General features: G+C 43.1%; 1 protein-coding gene across 1 annotated transcript in view; it reads right to left on the reverse strand.

Moving 5' to 3' along the window:
• The window catches only part of efnb3b (ephrin-B3b), a 76279-nt gene that overhangs the window by 20527 nt on the left and 31240 nt on the right, over window positions 1-24512 (reverse strand). The window contains exon 2 of the mRNA XM_028564441.1: window positions 14905-15194. Within this exon, the coding sequence (XP_028420242.1) occupies window positions 14905-15194 (290 nt within the window). The remainder of the gene's footprint in view (window positions 1-14904; window positions 15195-24512) is intronic.

Here is a 24512-nt window from a genome sequence, read left to right on the forward strand (position 1 = left end):
CTATACGTGTGCAACAGGGAGAGAAAGAGAGTGATGACAGTTGTGTTTGTTTAGCTCCTCTGTGATTAAAGCAGCCTGCTAGAAGCTATGTACTTAGCTGTATGGCTGTTTTTTATCATCTGTGTGTGTGTGTGTGTGTGTGTGTGTCTGTGCGCGCGCGTGTGTGCGCGTGCACACATGCATGCTCATGCTTGTCTCTGCTTTTCAGAAATGTAGGTATATTTGCACTCTGCATATGTCTTTAGTTTTGAAGGGTGTTTATGTGCGTGTCTTAAATCCTATTTGCACGTCATGAGTGCATCTTGGGGGTTGATGCATGTGAGCGCATGTGTTCCTGTCTGTCTGCGCCTCCTCCCCAAAATGTGTGTTTTAACATCTAATCTCCTGGTCTTGCTTAAGTGAAATCATCCACGGCTGTCTTGTGCATGCGGGACTAGAAAAACTTGTGTGTGCGGCTGTGTGTGTGTGAGTGTGCTCATTAGGACAAAGTTTCTCTCATGGTTTGTTTGCATTCTTGTCTGTTTGGTGCAGACTTTATTTCATCTGACAGCTGAAACATATCCGTCTGTCTCTTTCTGTCACCTCAGCTTTCAAGTTCAACGAGCTTTATTAACCTGATAAGATCATTCTCACACCGCCAAAGTAAAGAACACAACACCGAGTCTGTCAAGGTAGATAAAAGACAAGTGTGTAACAGAAACCTGTGTTGCAACTATAACTGTAAATTGTACTTAAGTTCTGCACGACATTCCTACAATATTCTCTGGGTATGTGCTTGTTTAAAAACTCTGAACCAACTTGACAATAAGCAACACAATAAATTCAAGGAGGGACTGACCATTAAAAGATAAGGTTACAGGTTTGATCCATGGGTCCAATCAAAGTCTGAGTCTCCATAAAGGACAAAAAAGCATCTGCTAAATGCATGAATGACAATATGATGCTTCTCTAATGCAGTCCCGGCGTTATGGGTGGGTTTTAGGGGGCTGGGTCCGCCCCTAGAGTCAGATTTTTTTTTTTTTTTTTTTTTTTTTTTTTTACTGACAACTGACGAGCCTGTCACCAATCCCACCTTTTGTTTCGTAAATTTTTTTATCCATAGGCTACCATAATAAAAAAAAAATATCATTTTAAATATACATAAATTCATGAATAAAAATAAAAGGGCGTTTGTTCTTAATTTTATTAAAATAATTGTAAATGGATTTGATTGGTTTGTCAAAACTGATGTGGTTGAAACTATCGGGAATTTGGTTGAGAGTAGGTAGCTTAATGTAAACTAAAGATCTAAAGGGAATTAGGCTATGGATATATACGGCGTTTCCTTAATGTTAATTAACGACCACCAAGGTTGGTGGAAGAAAGTGACAAAGACGGCGAAAGTACAAGGTGTAACGTTAGTTCTGAAGAACAAGAGGTTGTCACTGCCGAAGCTAGCATTAGCCACCACATTGGTGCTGCTAGCCGACACTGTAACATTCTTACAGATTGTCGTCTCAGCATGCTTCATTGACAAAAGGCCAATTTAAATTAAGTTCAATTCAGGGAGGAGTGGAAGGACAGACTTCTGAGAAGATTTCACTCTGCCTGCCGCTCTACTAACGGGGAGCTTGTATTTTATGCTGGCTCCCTGTAGCCCCATGTTAGAACCGAGGCTGAGAGACAGTAAAACAAACCAAAATCACCCAAAATGTAATAAAAATGTAACGTTAATACTCGTAATTAAGATGCTTAATGATTGCCAAGGCCTACATTATTCTCCCTGTTTTTTATGATTATGATTTAGGCTAACGCAATTATCCCTCTTTTTATATGCTGTATAGGCCTACACCTATAGTGGTTGTGCGCAATAGTTGTCCATGCTTTATCTGTTTCAATACAAAATGTGTTATGTTAATACCATTAGACGTGTATGAATTCAAACTTCACATGGGAGGTAACGGAGCTTAATGTTATACCAGTGGTATATTATTATTATTATTATTATTATTATTATACCAACGCTCCTCTTTTTATTGTCTGTATAAGCCGGTTCTGTGCAATGGTAGGCTAGTTGTCCATGACTTATCTGTTTCAATACCAAATCAAATCTGTTATATGTGTAGACCTGTAGGAATTCATTTAATGCTCTGTTGGAAGATAATTAAGATAATGTTACATGATGAGATTTATTTGATTTGTGTTCCCCCCCAAAAAAAAAACAATGGCATGCCCATTCGTGAATTTGTGTCTGGCGCCGGGTCTGCTCTAATGTGCTTTTATTTTGATGAAAAATACTCACTGTCTTGCCCAAGGGCACTTCAACAGGGTGGATGCTTTTATCTATTTCTACACAATCTCATTCAGATGCCATTTTGTTTGTCAAAAATATTAAAAAGCACTTGACCAGAGCATGTTATTTAGCATTTTAGGGTGTGTAAACCTAATATTCTCTTCCACCATGTTTTGATGGTTCAACATAAACCTAATGTGCTGATCTGGAAAACCTATAGCAAAACTTTCATTTTCTAATTTCATCTTTTGACTCTTTTGCATGTGAAATTTGCAATAGGATAGCAATAGGAATGCATGTATCTCTTCACTGCCCGATTTTTCATGCTGTCATCGAGTTACAGCAGGGAACCGAAAGAGGATAGAGAACAACTAAATGAGTGTGCCGTGCAGAGAGAAAGAGAGAGCTGGAGACAGAGTGACAGACATGGAGAATGACAAAAAATAGAGACAAAGACAGAGATGCAGAGGAGAGAAAGAGAGTTTGCACCTGAGTGGAACTTTTAACAGGGTCAAGTATGAGGCTCTACAGCTCAGGCATAATTTAAACGTGCCAGTCACACACACACACACACACACACACACACACACACACACACACACACACACACACACACACACACACACACACACACACACACACACACACACACACACACACACACACACACACACACACACACAGCTCCCGTAGGATCACAAGCCCACTACTCTTACCTCCAAGGACTGCTAGCAGTTCTTTTAAAGGCCTAGTTCAAAATAAAAAATAAAGCTGCCAAAACATGGCAGATGGGAGACATTTTCCCCTCACAAACTGACTGTCAAAATCTCACATAACAAGAACTGATTTGGTGCTGCAAGGATGGATATAAGTGTGATGTACTCTCGACAGTCGGGGGAGCAAAAAGAGTGCACTTCAACGTCAATGTCTTCAATGAGGGGTACTTAACTAAAAATATCAGTTCCACAGAAGTACTCAGTGATAGAAAAAAGGTAGCACAAATCCCAGCAAATAGGCAGAATCATGTTAGCATCTCATATAACGCACCAGCCCTAAATAAACTGTGACTAATTTGTCACTCGGTGTCATATTTGTGGGCTGAGCAACCTTTTTCTTCCCGAGTGCCGCCGCCAAAACTTCTTCGATTACTTTATCAGTAATCCGTTTAAAGCAGCATGCTCCAAGTGCTGTAAATCTGTCCCTCTGCTCTAATCTTCCATTCATCATACATTTCCTAATCACACTCCAAAAATAACAAACCTGAAATTACCAACTCTCCTCTTTCTGTACGAGAGCTGAGCCAAGTGCAAGCTATCAAAGGTTTATGTCGTTCGCACAAATCACTAAAGACTAACAAACTACCCCTTTCACCTTGTTATATTTTAAAATAAAAGAAGAAAAAAAAGGACTTTATTCTTAATTAAAGCTTCACATAATTTGAAATGGACCTGCAATAATGTAATAATGCTTTTTTGGCAAGGTCAGGCTTGTAAAAACAGTTCTTAAATCTTTGAAGGGACAAAAGAGGACAAATAAAGGTTAAACCAATAAAACAGACGGGGCCTTCTCCATTAAAACTTGTCTTTCCTCCCAGCCGGCCGGCTTCCAGAGGCAATGACAGCAGAGCGCTTGGTACAGATGAGGTAAGACGCTATTTGCCACAACAGGGCCCTCTTCTCTCTTGCAGCGCCACCAAGAGAGCAACCGAGCAAGGCTGGAGGTGCCAATGAATTAGTTCACTGTTTTCACTCATTATACCCAACTGACTGCCTCACTTTTTCTGTCTTTATTTACACCCTTTTCTTCATCTCCGACTTCTCTGGCACCACACACACACACAACCAACAAAGACCCCGCTCATAATGAGGGCATAGCGGTGTCTGAGTGTGTGTTATTCTTTGTGTAGTTAGTGTGTGTGTGTGTGTGTGTGTGTGTGTGTGTGTGTAGGGAGGGAGGGGGATTATGGCAGTTCCAAAGCTGTGAATAGGGGCCAGGCTGGGCCTTGGCCCTGGCTGAATTAATTACTCTAATTAGCTTCTTAATTGCATAAATTAAACCAGTGGTTAGCAGGGCTGGAGCCGTGGTTAGGGCCTGGATCTAAAGCTGGAGCCGGGGGTGGGTACAGGCAGACAAAAGGGTAACACACACACACACACACACGCAGAAGTGGCAAACCAGCTCCACCTTCCACCACCCACTTGATGTAGTCTGAAGTGGAGGAACGAGACCAAGCTCTCCCCTCCCATGATGAGGGTATTCAATTATCCAACCCCCCGCCCTCTTCATCAATATATAATAAGCGTACATAGCAGTGGCAGATGTGTGGTACTAATATGGACGATAAGCCCCCCCCAGAGGGAACAGTAAGGATTAATATAATACCCACAGGGACTACTTGAAGCAGTCTTCATCTGAAACTCTTTACTGGATCACTTACTCAGTGCTGCGCTCCCTGTGACATTCAAGATGCCGAAACCCCGCCACTGATTTGCGACCATCGAGCCTCGCCCCGTCTAGCCCCGCACAGACTTACAGGGACCATTACAACATCAGAACCATTAGTTCCACCGCTCCTTTTTGGGCTCATACGTTTTGTGCATTCTAAACGATTATCAAAACCACTGGCTCTCGAGAGCGGACAACATGCATCAAATTAATCTTTTTTGGCTTGCGTTGACCCTAGAGTAAAAATGAGCCAGACTGAGAAAGAAAGAAAGAGATCCTCTAGCCAATAAAGGTGTGTGTGTGTGTGTGTGTGTGTGTGTGTGTGTGTGTGTGTGTGTGTGTGTGTGTGTGTGAGGGCAAGGATTTGGGCTCTGTCAGCGAGAGGCGGGGGAGAAAAATTGCAGAAAATGCCTTGTTGTATTTGTGAAATGCGCCCAAAGTATATCACAACAATGATGATTAGTGGAGAACAAGTAAACAGCCAGTCCGCTAATGAATCTCTCTTCAATAAACAAGAGGCGTACACGTGCACACACGCACACAAGTGTGCGCGTGCACAAGAGCAGAGTAATAATGATGTTCTTTGTGCAGTTTTTGGGGGAAATTAGGGCTGCTTAAACGGTGGTTGAAAGGGATTTGCAGCTGATTGTTTGTCCTTGTGTCTTTGAGCCGTGGGCCCTCTTGCTCCACTGAGTGTCAACACTGTCTTCTTCTACTGTCTCCTCACAGCACATATAAATCCTCTTTCATCAGCCCGTCCACAGACAACCCTTCCTCTGCTTCCCTCTCTTCTTCTGCATGCTCAAATTATTCTAGCTTGTCTGTTTCCCTGTAATTTACCCCCCTCTCTCTCTCTCTCTCTTACTTTTCCTCCTCCTCTTCATCTCCCATCTTCTTCTACTGAGCAGCTGCCGGGTCCAATCCAACTCTAAGAACGCCATAATCTCCCTCACTCATGGCAAAGATCACGCCTGTTACTTAAAAAGCACCAGCACTATGCGTGTGATTGCTTTCTCTTGAGTTCAACTCTGTGGAAAATACACTAATTTGTTTTCTTTCTGAAAGTTAGAGGAGAAGAATGGTATCAATGTTGTGTCTGTGAGTCAGGATGCTAGCTGTTTGCCCCCCGATTCCAGGCGTTATGCTAAGCTAGGCTAAACACTGCCTTCTTGTCTCGCTTTTGAAAAGAAAGCAAGTACAGATACGTCGTATAAATAAGACAGCTAACATTGCTTTTTATTTTTTTGGCTCACTATGCCCTTACTCCAGCCATTTGTTTATTCCACTCATATTATTTCCTAAAATGTTGAACCACTCCATTCCATTAAATGAAAAGGGGAGGACAGATGGTTTATCGAGAAATGTTTCCACACAGTTTGTCTGCGTGTGTAAGCAAACGCAAACACACACACACACACACACACACACACACACACACACACACACACACACACACACACACACACACACACACACACACACACACACACACACACACACACCACGTCTGTGTGCAGGGCTTTGCATCTGTCTGTGTGAATGTTGATCAGGGGTCATGTTTGTCTGAACCTGGACACTAAATCAAGGCTATATTAGCAGGCTAATGCGTTCTACTGATGGCAGAGGTCAGGCGAGAGGTGTGCTTGTTTTCACCCCCCCCCCCATGCCTGATTGCCGAGTAACACATCCTTCTGCAAAAGGTTCACCAACAGAAGGCGGCAACACAATGATGCCTTTGTTGGTCAAGAAAAAAGTTGTATGTCTATTGTGTGTGTGTGTGTGTGTGTGTGTGCGTGTGAGAAAGACAGACAGTGTAGGAAGGTTAAATGAATCATACAATGTTAACCAGGCCCAATCCAATTAGGGAGGGATTCTTCTTGTCTGACCTTTAGCAGGAGACATATTCACACTCACTCACGCAATCAGCCTACACTCCACCAACACAACTACACACACAAACTCTCACAAACTACACGCTCAGCCTTCCACACAAACATGACACTCACGCAAGCACACACCAACACACACAAATGCACCCTCTGCCCACACACACACACACACACACACACACACACACACACACACACACACACACACAGCCAATCTTACAGACAGTAGCGCGGCTCTGATTGCTGACCTAAATCGGCCAGGCGATCTGTCACTTTCTCTTACTCACACCCAGCACACATCTTTTTTTTTCATCTTTTTCCTCCCCTTTCCCTTATCCCTCTCTCTTCTTTTTTTCTTGTCCAAATATCCCTCGCTCTCTCCCACTGTCACTTTACATCAGCTCACTCCCGTGCCTCTTCTGTGGTTTCAGGGCTGCTATGTATGCACATTATTTTTCTCATACTGTCTGTCTGAATATACCTGTCTGAAAAGCTCAGTTTTAGCGCTTGTCTCTTTATACCACCCTCCTGAAAATGCCCAGTCTGGGTGCCCGGATAGCTCAGTTGGTAGAGTGGGCACCCATATATAGAGGTTTACTCCTCGACGCAGCGGGCCCAGGTTCGACTCCGACCGGCGGCCCTTTGCTGCATGTCATTCCCCCCTTCTTTCTCTCTCCCCTTTAATTTCTTCAGCTTTCCTGTCAATAAAGGCCTAAAAATGCCCAAAAAATAATCTTAAAAAAGAAAGCCCAGTCTGCTCTGATTGGTCAGTGTTTCCAGGTCTTTCACATCTGCCCTCTCGGAGTCTCTGCCCCATCATTGCAGCCGGAGAATGACTGTAACGGCACTGTAGGGACACTTTCTACCTTTATATAGCATAGTTGTGACATTACAACCTTACGGAAGTCCTGACAGCTTGTTTAAAGGCACAGTTTCTGAATACTGACTGTGGGCATTTCTCTGTGGATGGAGCGTTTTGATACTTTCACAGTATTTATACCTCAACCTGCTTTATAATTCATACAAAAGACATTCAAAATAAGAAACCTGACATTTTTACCATGCCTGTGCACGCTGTAAATTTGAAATTTTGATAGTAAACTCCAAAGAGATACCTTTCAGAAGTGAGAGTTCCATGACTATTTTATTTGGGGTATTTTTGGGCTAGTGCACAAAAAGGTGCCACTTTTTAAAGAGTTTACAAAGCATTACACAACATTTAATTAATGAGAGAAAAGTGTTTAATACTATATGTTTAAATGATGTATGACTACTTAGCAACAAATATTCAAGTGTATCTCTTCATCTATGACAGATGTAAAGGCATGATGTATAGTGCTACACAAGCGTTTAGAATTCAGTGGGATTATTCTGAATAAAAGAACGCCTATCCTCGCTCTAAGCCCCTCACTGTGGTCAGCTCGTTTTCTACCTCCTTCACCCTTTCTCCTCCCTCCTTCCTGCCTGCTTCCTCTTCTCTCCCCTGTGTCTCTGGCTGCTTTAGAGCCTGGCAGGAGGCGCAAATCTGAGGGCTTAAACTTGATCAAATATTCAGCAGATATAGATTTCTCACAGTCCCTGGATTCTCCACCTCTTCCACCCAGCTGCTTTCCATCTCTCCCTCCTTGAATCACCGCTCACTGCAGTCACAAACAAAGTTGTTTGCCGCTCACAAACACACCAGCACACACACATACTCTCGCACAGACAGCCACGCACGTATGCACAAGGGGGAATCATAAACTAACGCAGAGTGGCGAAGAGATGCAGCTCATTTAGGCTGCAGTGCAGTGTTTCTCTCCGCTTCCTCTCCTCCATTGTCTCTTCTCTCTCCTCTATTTCACTCTCCGTTTCACTAATGTTTCCCATCTTTCTCCCTCTCTTCATCACACTTTCTCGCCCTCTCCCCCTCTTTCTGCTTTCCTTCCCTCCCTCCCTTCCTCCCTCCCTCTCCCCCATCTGGATTCTGTGTCATTTATTTCAGCTTAACCCTGATAAATAAACCAGTGAGTACCTTTGCATTATTGAACACTTCGACATTGCTGTCTGCAAGTACTGCGCCGGCCCCGTCCTGTCCAACAATTAGACCGCACACACACACACACACACACACACACACACACACACACACACACACACACACACACACACACGTAGCCCCACCCTGTCCCAAGTTGCACAACATCAACCAAAACTTAAAGAGCCAAACATTGTTATAAATATACACATAGATTCAATTAAAATGTTATTTATAGTATCAAATCATAACAAGAGTTATCTCAGGACACTTTACAGATAGAGTAGGTCTAGACCACACTCTATAATTTACAAAGACCCAACAATTACAGTAATATATGAGACAGAAGGGGAAAAGAAATGGATGGATGGACAAGAAAAACAGAGAGACAGAGCAGAGGACAACAATACCAAGGAGAGCAAATAAAGAGACTGAGACACCACGGTATGCAAACACACACACACACACACACACACACACACGCACACACACGCACCAACACACCGTTAACTTTCCCTCATAAATTGACCCAAAGTACCACACATTCCAACATGCACAAACACACAGACTTTTTTGTCTAGGTGTGTGCAGGCCCCAGTCAGCTCTTCTATTATTCATATTAGTGCTGGGTTGTTTATCTCCGCTATTGTGTGACATCAAGCACCAGGCTCTCCACAAAGCCCAGGGGTCCCTGCTCCCTAAGCACACCGCTGGGAGTCATTCATGTACACACACAACCACCAAAAAATACCTTCACGTCCATCCTGCACATGCATACGTGCACATGCAAGCCGCATAGCCACACACAGTTTCATACCTCTACCCGTGCACATACACTCTGCCATCTGTCTGAGTACGTAACAACAACACTGCAGTCCCACGGCGACTGACCCATTCACTGCAACCAATCTTTGTATGTGTGTCTTTTGGGTGGGTGGTGTGTGTGTGTGTGTGTGTGTGTGTGTGTGTGTGTGAGAGTTATTTTCAGCCTTTTTTGTGTATTTACAACCACAAGCCTGCCTGTATGCCAATGTGTGTGATTGCATATATTTATGAGAAAGCCGGTGTATGGCGATGTGAGCATGCATATTTTAGTGATAGCACCAAGAAAGATTAGTGACTTGTGTGTGTGTGTGTGTGTGTGTGTGTGTGTGTGTGTGAGAGAGATAGAGAGAGAGAGAGAGAGAGAGAGAGAGAGAGAGAGAGGAGAGGTCACTCACATATGAGGTCATATGTATGTTGACTGTGAGCCTGCAATCATTCACTGCCAGTGTGCACTTTGGTGTGTGTTTAAACATATGTGTGTGTGTGTGTGTGTGTGTGTGTGTGTGTGTGTGTGTGTGTGTGTGTGTGTGTGTGTGTGTGTGTGTGCTTGCGTGTGCGTGTGCATGTGTCCCATTCCCCTGACAGCAGCAGCGGTGATTGAAAGTGGCCACGTTGTTTCAGTGTCACCCTGCAGATGAGAAGCCGGGTCTGTGTGTCGACTGACATTCACATCCCATTCCCATCAGCCACACACACAACGACAGACCTGTCTCTGTCTGTTGCCATCTTCTTCGATCTATCTATCTATCTATCTATCTATCTATCAATCATACTTTTTTTCTTCTCTCCCCCCCTTTTCTTTCCTTTCATCCCTGCAAATACAGCTTCTAACTGTTTTTTACTCTTCCCCCCCCCATTCTTCCCATCTCTCCTCCTTGTTGTGACTCAGCCTCTCTACCTCTTTCTAGCCTTCACTTCCATCACTCAGTCTCCAAAAGGAAAAGACATTGGTTGGACTGCTAGCCAGGCCTTTTACTTGTAATGTCATGTTTTAGCCCATTTTAGGACACGATGGAAGTCAGCATGAGCGCAGCTTTGGACCATAAACTGAATCTGATTAAAAAATATATATAAAAAAAGTGGGTTCAAGCACAATTTAATAACACTAACACTAATCCATAATACAAGTTGTCATCAGGTTTTATAGGGACTACTTTGTCAGATAAAAACAGTTGAGGTCTGTGGATTATCCAGAGTAACAAGGACATTGTGATTTTTTAAGTATCCGGAAAAAAAAACTCGGGGGAAATCTCAAAACCTGAGAAAATTAAACTACAACTATCTGCATGGCTTGCTACCACAGGGGTATAATGGATTTTTTTTGTAATTTAGGTGAAATGACCCTTAAAAAAAAAATCTGCTGATCCAGGACCAGTTTTAACAACAGCTCTTCTATCCTCCCCATGTTTAGAGATGCTTTCCACAGTTCTCATTAAGAAAACACGTCATCAAGACCGCACTCTGTAAGTGTGTGTGTGTGTGTGTGTGTGTGTGTGTGTGTGTGCATGCAAGGAGTGTGTTTCACAAGGCCCTGGCGCCTGCTTTCAAAGGATTCATTAAAAGCAGTGAAAGGCTTGATCTGCGGTTTGGGTTGATGTACTGAGCATGTCTGTCTGTGTGTGTGTGTGTGTGTGTGTGTGTGTGTGTGTGTGTGTGTGTGTGTGTGTGTGTGTGTGTGTGTGTGTGTGTGTGTGTGTGTGTGTGTGTGTGTGGTGGGATTTTGAATAGTGAAAGGAAGAAGGAGAGAAGAGAAACTAAAAGGGTGGAAAGACTGAGGGGGAGACAGACAAAACTGAGGGAAAGAGACAGGGGGAGAGAGAGTGTGCGACAGAGAAATGGCTTTACATAAACTCTGACCTCATGTTATGAATGAAAACATCAATCAATGAGTATAACTAATCAATTTCCTCACTCTTTCTCTCCTCGACACAGGATACAGAAGTAAAGAATTACATTCAAGTAATCTGATTACATAACAGGGGCATCTGTGATGCATTAGTGACTGCAAAACACAAAAAGGAAACTTTGGTTGTTTTTTCTTTTCCAGATTACTTGCAAGATTTTCTCAAAACACAAATATTATCTTCTCTACAAGTAATCTATTATACCACTTGTTGATGTTGTCAACACAGATTAAGATGTAGGAATGAAATCCTAGTGTTTTTACTATCATTCACCATGCATTACAGTGGCAAACTGATTACCCAGTGGACTTTAAACAAGTTACTGGTAATCTGTAATGGGTTTAACTTTGAAATTAACCTCCACTGCCCTGTTTCCTCAAGCAGCTCCACCACCATCCAACCGCTCCACATCCCCACACATTCACTTTCCATTTGTGTGTGTGTGTGTGTGTGTGTGTGTGTGTCTGCATGGTCTGCATTGAGCAAATTAAAACACGCTATGTTATAGGTTAATTAAAACGCAATTTCCCTGAGGCAAACACACATGGGCAAACATACATTTACTGTAATTCAGGGACAAGCCAGTCCACAGTGTGTTTTGTATGCATGGATTCCTCCCTATAAGGGAAGGTGCTAAATGTACACAAGCTACCGCAGATATGTGGCTCTAAATGAGCAGTAGGATTATTAATTATCGCACAGCCTCATTGGGTGCACAGAAGCCCTGGTGAGAGACCGAATACAAGTCCTCATTACGAGCACACACTGCCCACTACACACAAGCTATCTGGTGACGCTATCAATAAGTTATCAGCACCAAACGCTCTCCATGATCAGCTACTCCCCTGTCTCCTCACCTGTCAGACTCGCTCCCTCTTCAAATGTGTGACGGCACTTGTATGTGTGTGTGTGTGTGTGTGTGTGTGTGTGTGTGTGTGTGTGTGTGTGTGTGTGTGTGTGACCTTGCGTTGCAGCCGTCATTGATTGGGCTGGAGCTGTCAATCGATCAGTCTGGTCTGTGTGTGGAGATAAAGGCGTTTCTATCTCTCGACACTCCAGTTGCCGTGTGGGAGTACAGAAGAGACAAAAGGTGTGCAAAATAGAAAAGAGACTTTGGGAAGCATTTGGCTCTTTGCTTGCATATTTCCGTGCCTGTGAAAGGGTTTTATGACTGTTATTTTCTTTACTGCAATGTAATAAAATTCCAGTTTAAGAGAGATATTGAAGAAAAAAAAAAAAAAAAAAACTTGTTTACTAAATTCTGCAGTGTGCGCTGGCTTTGTGCTCGATGAGCTGTCAGCTGTGTTACTTTGAATATCTTGCTGAAAGCAGAACAAAGCAACTGATTCTGTGTTGATAGTGCATAACCGGTATGTTGCGGATTAACGGTCAAAAGATTTAATGCAACCGATTTCAACAGAGGACCCCACGACAATACTAACACAATCTCTGGATGACACAGTATACCGTATTTCTAAATTATGGATGTCTACTGGCGATTTCTGCACTTCTAGGCAACCACTCGTGTATTTATCTCTCTAGAATTTTGAGTTGTTCAATCTCAAATATTTAGAACTTCAACGTAAGAAGAGACGTGGACAGTGCAACACTGCTGCAAGTCGATAAAAGTGAGAAGTTTTGTGAAGTATTATCCACAGAGTGTATTTAATGGTAGACCAATGTCATTAAATGTACTGTAGGGAAAGATGCATGCTAAGATGCATGCTATGGTACACCACACTGGGTCCTGTGTTTCTTGCAGCCATATTTGATGTGGCTGTTCAACATCTGTCAGTCATTGAATCAGCTTTTGGCAGGTATCAGGTTGCATTTTCCTCCATACTTATCATGCCAAAATTCCTGTATCATTGGTTCCTTGCGTGCACAAGCAGCACACACACACACACACACACACACACACACTCACTCTTTCTCTCCTCCGCGTATCTAATCTAAGAGAAATACTTGTAAGTTGATAATGATGCAGGAGAAATATGCCCAGTGCCTTACCTCTTTTCATAAACACACCGAGTATGAGGACTGATAGTGGAAAAAAAAACCTGAGCGCACCTGAAACCGACAAACAAATATAGAACACAATGAGGCATGAGGGACTTCACAGACTTCGAGAGATCTTATATTCTCTTTGTCTCTTTCCGTCTCTCCATCTCGGTCTGTCTCTCCATCTCTGTCCCAGCTTCCTGCTCCTCCTGGCTCTACTCGTTCCATCGTTTTTAGAGTTGTTCTTTTTATTTTTTCTACCCACAGATGAAAAGAAGTGAAAAGAGCATTTGCACACCTGAGTGAATAGAGCTTGCAGGTGCGTGGGAGGAGAGCTATGGGAATCAAACAGGGTCTCTCTCTCTCTCTCTCTTTATCTATCTTTCTCACTCTCACACTCCTGGGGTGTTTTTACAGTGTTTGTTTTGGAAACTTGTGGGTGTGCAAAAGTGTGTGTGTAAACAAACACGTGTGTGTGTGTGTGTGTGTGTGTGTGTGTGTGTGTGTGTGTGTGTGTGTGTGTGTGTGTGTGTTTGCCTGCATCGCTCCAATTGTGAGCGCTGACTTTCTCTTGGTTCTTGGTCTGTATTTAAAAACATCCCACAGGTATCGGTTGAGGTGACCTTTCCTTGCAGATTGTTCCGTCCGATACAAACTTGGCCTGGCTTGCCTTGATGACCTCATCAGGTCTTCACACAGTGTAATTCCAAACAAACCTTCTGAATAAACCAAAACAAACCGTGCTTTGCCATTTGCTGTCACCGCAAGCCTGGTACTAACAATAAAGAGACTGAAGGCCAGCACAGCAGCCCGGCAGGACAAAGGCAATGACATCACACACGTGCACGTGCACGTGCACATGCGTGCACGCACACATGCACACGTGCACACACACATGCACGCACACACACACACACACACACACACACACACACACAAACACACACTCTTAGAAACAACACTAGCACAAATTTAGCCATACTTCACTAAACACAGAATCCCACACAAGTGGCAAAGAAGGACAAATCCAGGGACACACTGCAAAAAATGAAGAGAATAAAAAGTATTTTTTTCTTTTGATAAAAAAAAAAAGTCTGTTTTTATATCACCAAGGTGAACCTAGTCAAATGAATTGAAGTTAGTCATAGCCTACAGTTACAGTGAGGTTTGATTTGTAAAAAACAATACCCTGAAATATCCTAAAAACAACAGGTCACAACATCTGGTCCTTTTTTGCAGTGTAAGTCCTGTACTGTATCCACCCATGGACTGGATCTCACACACACACACACAATTCTCAAACCTAATTACCCTAAACACACCCACCCAATCATCACCGTCATCACTGGAATAAACAAACACATTCAGGCACAATCAGAAATCAGCCATGCAATCATAACAACCCCCCCCCTCACTGAAATAAACACACACGGCCATAAACATACACAACCACACACACACACACACACACACACACACACACACACACACACACACACACACACACACACACCATCCCCTAATCTCCAGTTTTCTTCTTCCTGGACTCACCGATGATGTAGTAGTCGTGCATGCTCTTGAACTCGTGGCCCCAGAGGTTGGGCGAGAACTCCTGGAATTTGATGGTGAAGCGGCGTTCGCGGGTGGGCTCGTCGCAGGTCAGCACGATGTTGGGGGGGCCGCTCACCTCGCAGCGGTCCGCCTGTTCCCGTAGCGACACCAGGTAGAGCTTGTAATACTCGTACTCTGGCGTGGACCTGGCGGTGTCCAGCGGAGGGCAGATGAGGTCCAGCCGGTCCCCGATCTGAGGGTACAGAACGTAGCCCTTATCGTCCCTGAACCTGGAGGAAGAGAGAAGAAAATAGAAAGAAAGAAAGGAGACAAAGAATGATTAATTAAAGTATTTTGCTTGCTGCAATATACCCCAGTTCAGAGCCAGCTGTCCTTGCTGCTGAATGAGCAACAGATGGGTCCTTTACCTCTCTTAATTCTCCTACTTCTTTCTTATTTGCTCTCCTTCACTGGGAACAGGTGCTTTTACAGAGGAACCTGCTGTGCATTCAAGTGCACTAATCTTTTCTTTCTTTTTTTTAAACGCCCAATTTCACGCAATCCCCTGTTGACCCCATAAGGTGGTGGAGAAAATATAACCACCAGTTCACGATCCACATAGGGAAAATAACCACCAATCCAAAACCAAAGAGGATTCAGATATTAGAAAAGCATTCATTTATGCTTCTGTCCTACCTACCACAACTACTCAACAGAAATAACCTTCAGTTAAGCACATGTGTAGTCTCAAAAAGATTTTGGTCACACAAAAATATCTCCGAAATAGTTGGAATGTATGCAAAAGCACATTTCAGGCACTCACAAGTGGAGGAACGGTATTAATATAGCCATTCACATAAAAGCCTGGAGTTTACTTGAGATTACCCGGCAGTTTTCCTTGGATTAGGGTGGCCCCTAAATCATGGTTGCAGCTGTCGCCATGGTCCTGCTCCACACCCTGCTATGCCGTGCTTCGCCCTGCAGTGCCCTGCTACGCCATGAACTACTACAACTACTATTTCTAGTCATAGTTATTATCTTTATTGTGACTATTGGGTTGAAAAGAAACAACAATGTAATGTTACAGTAAAACAGAAAATATTGATTGGGCGAAACATCACGTTAGTAATAGTAGCACAGTGTTGTTTACAGTAGCATGAAACAAGAGCACAAAAGTATAAACATATGTAAACCAAATATATCATTTTTAGAATAAAGAATGTGTGTGTGTGTGTGTGTGTGTGTGTGTGTGTACACGAATGTGTACGTGTGTGTGTTGTGAGTGTTTGTGCCTGCTTGTGTGTCAGGGCGGGGGGGACAGAATTGTATGCACTTTGTGCAAAAAAAGTCTGATTGATTTGTAATGCTGAAATAGTCATTAGATAGTTGCATGCAGTATGGATGCCACTATAAAGCTACTCAAGATGGGCTTCTCTCCCTGATCTCATCATGGCTCTCCTTCTTCCTCTTCTTCCCTCCTCCTCCTCCTCGTTGTTATCCCCTGTCTCTCCCTCCTCCTCTTATCTCTGTCTATTGTTGGAATCCATTGTTCCAAACAGGTAATCTGACCTTTGACCTTTGTATAGGCCTATACTAAAACAATGATTGGTTAGTGTTCAGTTATGACATAATGTGTTTGCAAATGTGAGGAGTGTGTGTGTGCCCTGGTAAATAAGTGTAGCATTTTGATTGGTTGTGTTTAGAAATGGATAGCAAGTCACTTCTTGTTAGATTTTTGTGTTTTAGGTAGAGAATTGTGTGTAATGTTTTGAAAAAAGTGTTTTATGCAATTGAAAGCTGGGTGAAAGGCTGAGAAATAGCTTACGGTTTTGGAGATTTGCTGTGTAGTTTTGCACTTTGAGTGAGAGGTTTCAAAAATCGTGTGACATGAAAAGATTTTGTGTGTAAGCAGTTGGAAAAAACTGTAAATAAAATTGAACTGAATTACACAGAATTCAAAACACAACTTTGACAAAAAAGACTTGCAATATGTGCATGGGACTTGCAATATATTGCACGGGAAATGAAAGTGAATTATCGTAAACAACAAAACAGCAACACAAACTTTTTTACTTTTTTCTTTCTGGCAGAACACATTTTCTTTTTTTCAGCGCTTACATTTGAGAGAGAGAACTGAAAGCATGTCCACAGAGGAAGAAACAGGCAGACATTTATCACCGCAGATCAGCAGAACAAAGCTGCCAATGCCAAACCTCAGGTACGTACAGTTAATTAGTTTGCTAATTAGCTGTTTTGATGTCGGTCATCCACGTACCTGATATGAATGATGTGCAGTCAGTTTGTTTATAGCCTAACTGACGATTTGACACCTGTTATCTGCGGGAAACCTGCAGCCTGAAGCGATGCTAATGCAACAGTTTGAATAAATTCAACAAAAAGATTATAATAATTAACATCATTAGAATTTAACCATGGCTTTCAACAGCTTTGATGTAACATGGTCTTAATGTTGTTAAATGGCTTTCCTACGGTAAACACTGCAGCAGGTTTTGAGGAAATATTTCACATGAGAATTGAAATGAATTCGGCATATCAGCAAAAACCCAAATTGGTCCCAACCCAGTGAGAAGCCAACATGAAAAGTTTTATTTTTTATTTTTTGCAGTCTGGAGGGCTGGTGAGCTCACTGTGGCTGCACAGCTTTCAGAGGTCTTTCCAGAGCCGAGAACATGAAACACAGCAGTCAGAGGGGCATAAACTCAATCAAAGACTCAAACTCTGTCATCTCCCTCTCAGCACAGGGCCATCTCTGACTGATAAGGCCAACTACTTTGAGTTGTCAACTTAGCTCCTGAAGCCTAGGATGACTTTAACGCTCCATGAGAGCATGCATGGTTAACAGTGGGGAAACAGAAAGTAGCCTATGCACACTCACAGTGGCTTTATCTCAGGTTAATATAAATGTCACGGCTGGCAGAAAGAAAGAAAAGTGTTTATAGTAGTAAAAAATAAAAAAAGGAGGAGGAGATTTGCTGGATTTTCTCAAACTTTTAGCATTCTCACAGAATGTTAAGTGACACTTTGATGCTTAAGTGGGAGGAAGCAAATGCCTGTAATGTTAAGAAGCCCGTTTTCTGTTACCTCTGACTCAGACGCTGCTTCTGTTTCCAACAAATCCACACAAAACACTTGGGAGTCACAGCACTCAAACCTGCTTAGTTATTCTCTCTGTTCTGCTGTCAGACAACTGTTTGACCATTAAAAAATAAACACTGCAAGATCACAAAGCAGGAACACAGACAATTATGTTGCGTAACCGTAGAAAGTTAGAAAGCCTAAATAAATCCTTCTAACGTCACATTAGCAACAAATTACACTTTGATTTGTCCAAATAAACCAAATCAGGAAGTATTTTCTTTCAGGCTTTCCCTGAAAAGCTGACACAAATGCATGCTAATCAACAATTTACAATAGTAGGTAGTAACGAAAGGGGCCTTTTGCTAATTTAATGGGTACTCCAGATATGTAATATTGCACTTCCATAAAGTTAAGGGACTTGCAAGAGATTTTTTCTACATAACAGTCAGAATTGAAGCAAAAGAGGCTGAGATATCTGGACTTTCCTGGTGTGGGTTATAGGCTCCAAAAACACTTCATCCTACATTTCCTATAATGCAACTTTAAAGCATTTTGTTAGACCCTCACTGCCTGCTAAATGCCCACATCTGTAAAACTCCACTGCCCCAGTTTTAACACAGACTTTCCATTCAAAATATTGAGGACTCCAAGCCAAAACTGAGATAGCGGATGACATCAGCTGGGTTATTTTAGAAAACTCCCTCCAGAGCCACAAAAGACATAAAACTGTTTGCACGGGCTGTGTAGCACTAACCATGAGAAGTAAACTGAACTGAAGTTTTTACAGGTATTTGGACACAGACCACAGACAACACTGTACTTGTTTTCTAAAAGCAACGTTATATGATAAAGAACAATATCAGGTTATACAGGACACATTATTAGAGCTTCAATAGGAAGAGGCAGATGGCTTTTTTGAGTCTCCTTTGTTGCATCTTTCTGACCACAGCCTCCCCGTCTCTACAGGCTATACATCCACCTTTTAGCACTGCGATCTAGCAGCCTTAAACCCGCTGTAAATTGAGATGTAAGCTTTATCTGTTGGTGTGTTTGGCTGCCGGCGTACACTGGAGGGGAAACTGAGAAAGCAGACTGAATGGCAGAGGAGCTTTAGCTGAGGCGGGCCCAGAGGCCTGCTGGGAAGCTACTGTTCCACTTCTCATTACCCAGGTCACTCGGGGTTATCAGCCAATACTTAGACTGGAGAGGTAGGCTCTCAGCTTCACTCACACACACACACACACACACACACACACACACACACACACACACACAAACACACACTTCACCTTCCTGTCGGCTTCAGACAGGCGAGCACATGCACTCACACCATTTATAGAGTATACACTGTAAACATGGAGGTGGTTCCTGAGGCGTCTGCAGCAAAGCCTAAACAGAAAAATCTATTCCCCACACACACACACACACACACACACACACACACACACACACACACACACACACACACACAAAAGGTTTGCCCATACACATCCACCCACATCCAAACACACAGGTTTTAGATTTTCCCTGAACATGAACCGTGAAACACACACACACACTCATAAAAACAAACACCTCTTTTGCTTCCTGCATGACGCATTCAGTGTATCTGATGGTACCCTGAGTCACAGTCGAGCTGCATTGCAGAATAGCAAAGCAAACACAAAACACACACACACACACACACACACACAGAGGATGGGATGAGTGTTAAGGTAAAATGCCATTGGGCAGGTGCAGTGCTCAAAAAAAAAAAAAAGAAAGAAAGAAAGGGGAGAAATCAGTGAAGTGAGACAGAGGGAGTGGAGTGGAAAAAAATATTGAACATGTCAGGCAAGGTATGTAGCAACAAAGAAATGTGGTGAACAAGCAGAAAGGAAACTGAGACAAAACACTCCACAGAAGGAAAAGACCTCAAAATATCATGTGAAAGAAAAGGAGAAAAAAAGAGAAATGAGAAGGATGATGAGAGAAAGAAGAAAACTAACAGTGAATTCCAGCACATACTATCTGCGGCAGGACTCAATTTCCTGATAGGCACCATGTTCACGGTGTCAGATTTCCTGAGTTAACCCAGGTTAACCTCACACACCTAGTGTGTGAGTGAATTATAGTGTGTGTGTGTGTGTGTGTGTGTGTGTGTATGTGTGTGTGCACTGTAAACAGGATCGGGTAGGGACACCTTGTAGCAATATAATCATGTGGTAGAGCAAGAAAAAATAGCATGCATTTATCTCAGAATTCACACTTTTCCTCTCCTCTGTGTGACAACCTCAGTGTCAACAAACCTGGAGTCCATTCAAACAGCAAGTACGCTGATATACAGTCACTCACATGCAGTTGTTTTTTTTTCTGAAATGGACGCATTAAATTCACCTTATGAGCCTTGTGAATCTCAGAGTCAGACATGCTGTGATGTTGTGAAACACACTTGCAGTGGAGAAGTGCAGAAGAGAGGAAGTAAAGGGAAGTGAGGTGAACTTATAAACAACTTTATAGAGTTCGCCTGTGCCCGCATCTAAATAAATCATCCCATTCAGCCACAGCTCTGAGCAACATTACGTTTTCCCTTTAACCTTTTCTTTTGGTGTGTGGCCAGGTTGGCTCAGTGGGTAGAGCAGGCGGACATATGCGTAGAGGTTTATGCCTCGACGCGGAGGTCTAGGGTTCGAGTCTGACCTGCGTGTCTTTTCCCCTCTCTCTCTCACCTAGTACATTAAAGGCAGAAAAGCCCCCCGAAAAATGTAAACCTTTTCTTTTGGCCACTTTTTGCTGTGTGAGACACTCTCTTTCTCCTTTTTTCCCCTCTCTCCTATCCTCTCTCACTCTCCCTCATCTCTTTTTGGCTGTCCACTCCCTCCCTCTCTCCCCTTCCTTTTTCTCAGCCGTTAACAATAGAGCCATTCATGTGGCCACACTTTGAAACATGGCGTGGGGGGTTGGAGGGGGCCAGAGGTGACACCGAGGGGGGGAAGAGGAGAAAGAGGAGGAGGAGGAGGAAGAAAAGATGGATGGAGGGGGAGGGGGAAACTTTCCTCTCTTTTCTTCTCCGCAGCTCTTTTATGAGGGCAGAAACATCATTTTCTCAACCCAAGCGTCGCCCCGCTGCGACCCCCGAGCTGTGCTGAGAAGACTCAAGTGTCAGTCTCCCTGACCTCCCCCCGACCTCTTACACCTCCTGCTCCCCCCCCTTCCCCACTCTCTCTCCCATTCAGTCAATGCAGTTGTTACATATACACTTTTGAAATTTTAGAGCTGGTTTGTTATCAATATTCAGTTAAAAATAGAATTTAAAAAGATACAAAAAAAGAGATTTAAAAGCCAGCACCGTGGACGCTGTGTGTGCTTTCTCTGCCAGCTTCATGTGTGTGTGTGTGTGTGTGTGTGTGTGTGTGTGTGTGTGTGTGTGTGTGTGTGTGTGTTTCTGTCTTTTTCTCTTGTCCATCTTCATGTTGTCTGCTGTACCTGCTCTGGGCGGCGTATCGCACGGCTCGAACATTTCCCAGATTCCACAGCAGCAACCTGAGCCGTGTCCGGACCAAAGCCGGGCGCACAGGTGCAGCCGGCGGGGGGATGTGTGTGTGTGTGTGTGTGTGTGTGTGTGTGCGTGCTAGTGTGTTTGCCAGTGTATGTCTGTGTGAACATGAGAATATGAAGAGACGGCAGGGTGAGGGAGGGCAGACGATTGTGAGCACCGAGTAGAAAAATCCCCCCAAAAAAAGAGATGGGAGATAATGAGGCTAGAGACAAAAGAGAGAGGTGGGATTCAAAGCGATAAAGCATCACAACAAACACATAAGGGCAAAGAGAGAGCAAGAAGCTAGACAGATTGCAACAGAATAATGTGGGAAAAAAATACACACAAAAAAAAAGATAGAAAAAATGGAGAGGGAAGGACATCGAAGTGGGCAGAGAGCACAGAATGAACTAAAATGAAATCAGCGTGGCGGATTTACTCAAAACTCCACATCAACTTTGACCCCCTCCATCCTCTGTGGGGGGTTTTGTCCTTGAGCTAACCACAACCTGGTGTGAGCGGGAAGCCAAGGAGAGACAGCAAAGGACCGATCTATTAGGGAATAATAAACGATGGCAGTATTCGGTTCTGTGGCGAGGGAGATTTATGGCGGGCCCTGCGCATAAAGCTGTCTGCACTAATCTCATGGTATACATAGTGTAATCACACACACACACACACACAGGGGCTCTGAGTGCTCCCCCCACCCACCACCCCCCACCCTCTTTTAATGTACACACGCTGTCAGACGCGCGGCAGGGGAGCACGCACGCTCAAGAGTAGCAAACCGATTGGCTACGGGAGGAATACACACTCGATAGGACAAGTGCATGATGCGCGCACACACACGCGCACACACACGCACACACACACACACACACACACACACACACACACACACACACACACACACACACACACACACACACACACACACACACACCACTGAGCTACAACACCTGCAGGCCATCTAGTAGCTGTCTAAAGTAAATCCGCTGGGTCTCATTTGTAGGAGTGGTGCTTTCCAAAGAATGCCACAATGAGCAAACACACACAGCGGAAAACGTCCATTTTAAACATGTCATTTAAGCACAAATGAAATCTTTAAAGCTCTGAGAATTTGGCGCCGTAATTAACTTTATTCCAACGCACTTTTGTTTGCGCTAATAAATTTCCTTTCAAACAAGTGTAAAAACGGCTCCTCTAGCATGAAGAAAATGATTCAAGAGATTTGGAAATGTAAAATTATCTCACTCTACTGACAGACTGTTTTACCTACTTGAAGAAAAATATTATTTCAAGCCTGAGCGCTGGATTAAATCACTTGCTACGTTTTTCTTTTTTTTTGCGGAGCACCCACACAGAGAGGGGACTGCAGCGGCTATCACTTTCCACCGTTCTGCTGTAGCAATCAGTACCCCTATATGCTGTGCAGCCCAGAAACACCAGCCATATATAATGTAAAACATATGGTCAGGAAGTATATAAAACATAAATTCACCTAATGCACAATCAGTCTTTGACATAGTATTTGTAGGAACAGCAGCTCCATCAAATTGACCTGTTGCGCTCTGCATGTCTCTCCTACAGCTTCTGCCTGCTGCTCCATCTCATAGTTTACAATAAAAGATTCTGGAGCTTTTGAATTTGACTCATGTGTTCTTTTATCTTGACCTCATCTTTGACGGCTTCTGTAATCAAAAAAGGTTTTTCAATGCTGGTACATTTTGCTGGTTGAACTTGAGGCCTTGCATCAAAAAAAATGCTATTATCTGTAGCTGTAGCATCAGTTTGTGAGGTCAACCTTTGAAAGATTACTGAATTAATACGTTGTTCATGTTTTTACAGAATTATTTAGTCATATATCAGTCTGAGAGGATTAAATTGTTCATTGGAAATTCATAAAGTACCTTAGATCCCCACTGCTTTATGTAACACTCAAGGACATTTTTCTAATTCCTGTATTATCTTTGAAGCCATATTTGTCATCTTAAGCGGTTCTTGGAATGAATAATCAATGATCATAATTTAGTTATTTGAAATTCAGCATCATGCAGACACTGCAGCTTCCATCAGTGCACACGGGCCAGACAGACAGTTTTAAAATATCCATACTCATTATTACTGTCTTCATTAAAGAACCATATACCCTGGAGAAGAGCTGCAGAAAGTGGTCTTTGACTGTGTGTATAGAGCTGGAGAGGAATAGAGATACATTTGTACGAAATAGAGGGAGACAGAAAGGGGATAGGGACAGACAGAGAGGGAGAAAGGGAGAGCTATAATGTAAATTGATGAGAGTTTGAGTCTCTCTAGAAGGCATGGCCCAGATACCTCCCAACGTTTCTATTATGGATGAAATGGTGGAGTGGATGTGAGTTCAACAGGGAGAGGAAGAGGGAGAAACAAAGTAAAAAAACTGTGGTTGCTCCCAAGCACTGTTATTTTGTAAATCATCTGTTTGGTAGAAAAAGATGGACCTAAACAGCACATTTTAAACAAAACAGGCTGATCTTCGTCAACCCAACTGGTAGGTCAGTCATCTCAAATGTATGCTGTGCAGCCAAACTTCTCAAACACACACAACTGCATTTCGAAATTCTCATGGAGACCTAATATTTTCCAAAAAGATACCAAATATGTCAGGCTGAATTTGTTGGCCACAGCAGGAAGCGGTTTCCAGCGTAAAAGGAGAACTAACACAGCAAACATGATGATGAAAATTGATGCTTACATGACTACAGTTGCCTCAAAGGAGCCAAAAAAAATCAAACAGGGCAGCTTTAAATCTACATACAGTATACAGCAATAACAGAACTTTTTGTTGAAGGGTTCAATAGAAAAAAAAAAGAGGAGACAAGGAGAGATAAGCCAACTATGAAGAGCAGTGTGAACAAGGAGAGAGGAGCACAAGGTTGATGTAAAGTCAGTGAGCTCTGGAAAGCCCTCAGGAATGTTAGTGGTGAGAAACGACAACGGCGGTAATAGTTTC

The sequence above is a fragment of the Perca flavescens genome, chromosome 19, assembly GCF_004354835.1.
Source record: "Perca flavescens isolate YP-PL-M2 chromosome 19, PFLA_1.0, whole genome shotgun sequence".
NCBI lineage: Eukaryota > Metazoa > Chordata > Actinopteri > Perciformes > Percidae > Perca > Perca flavescens.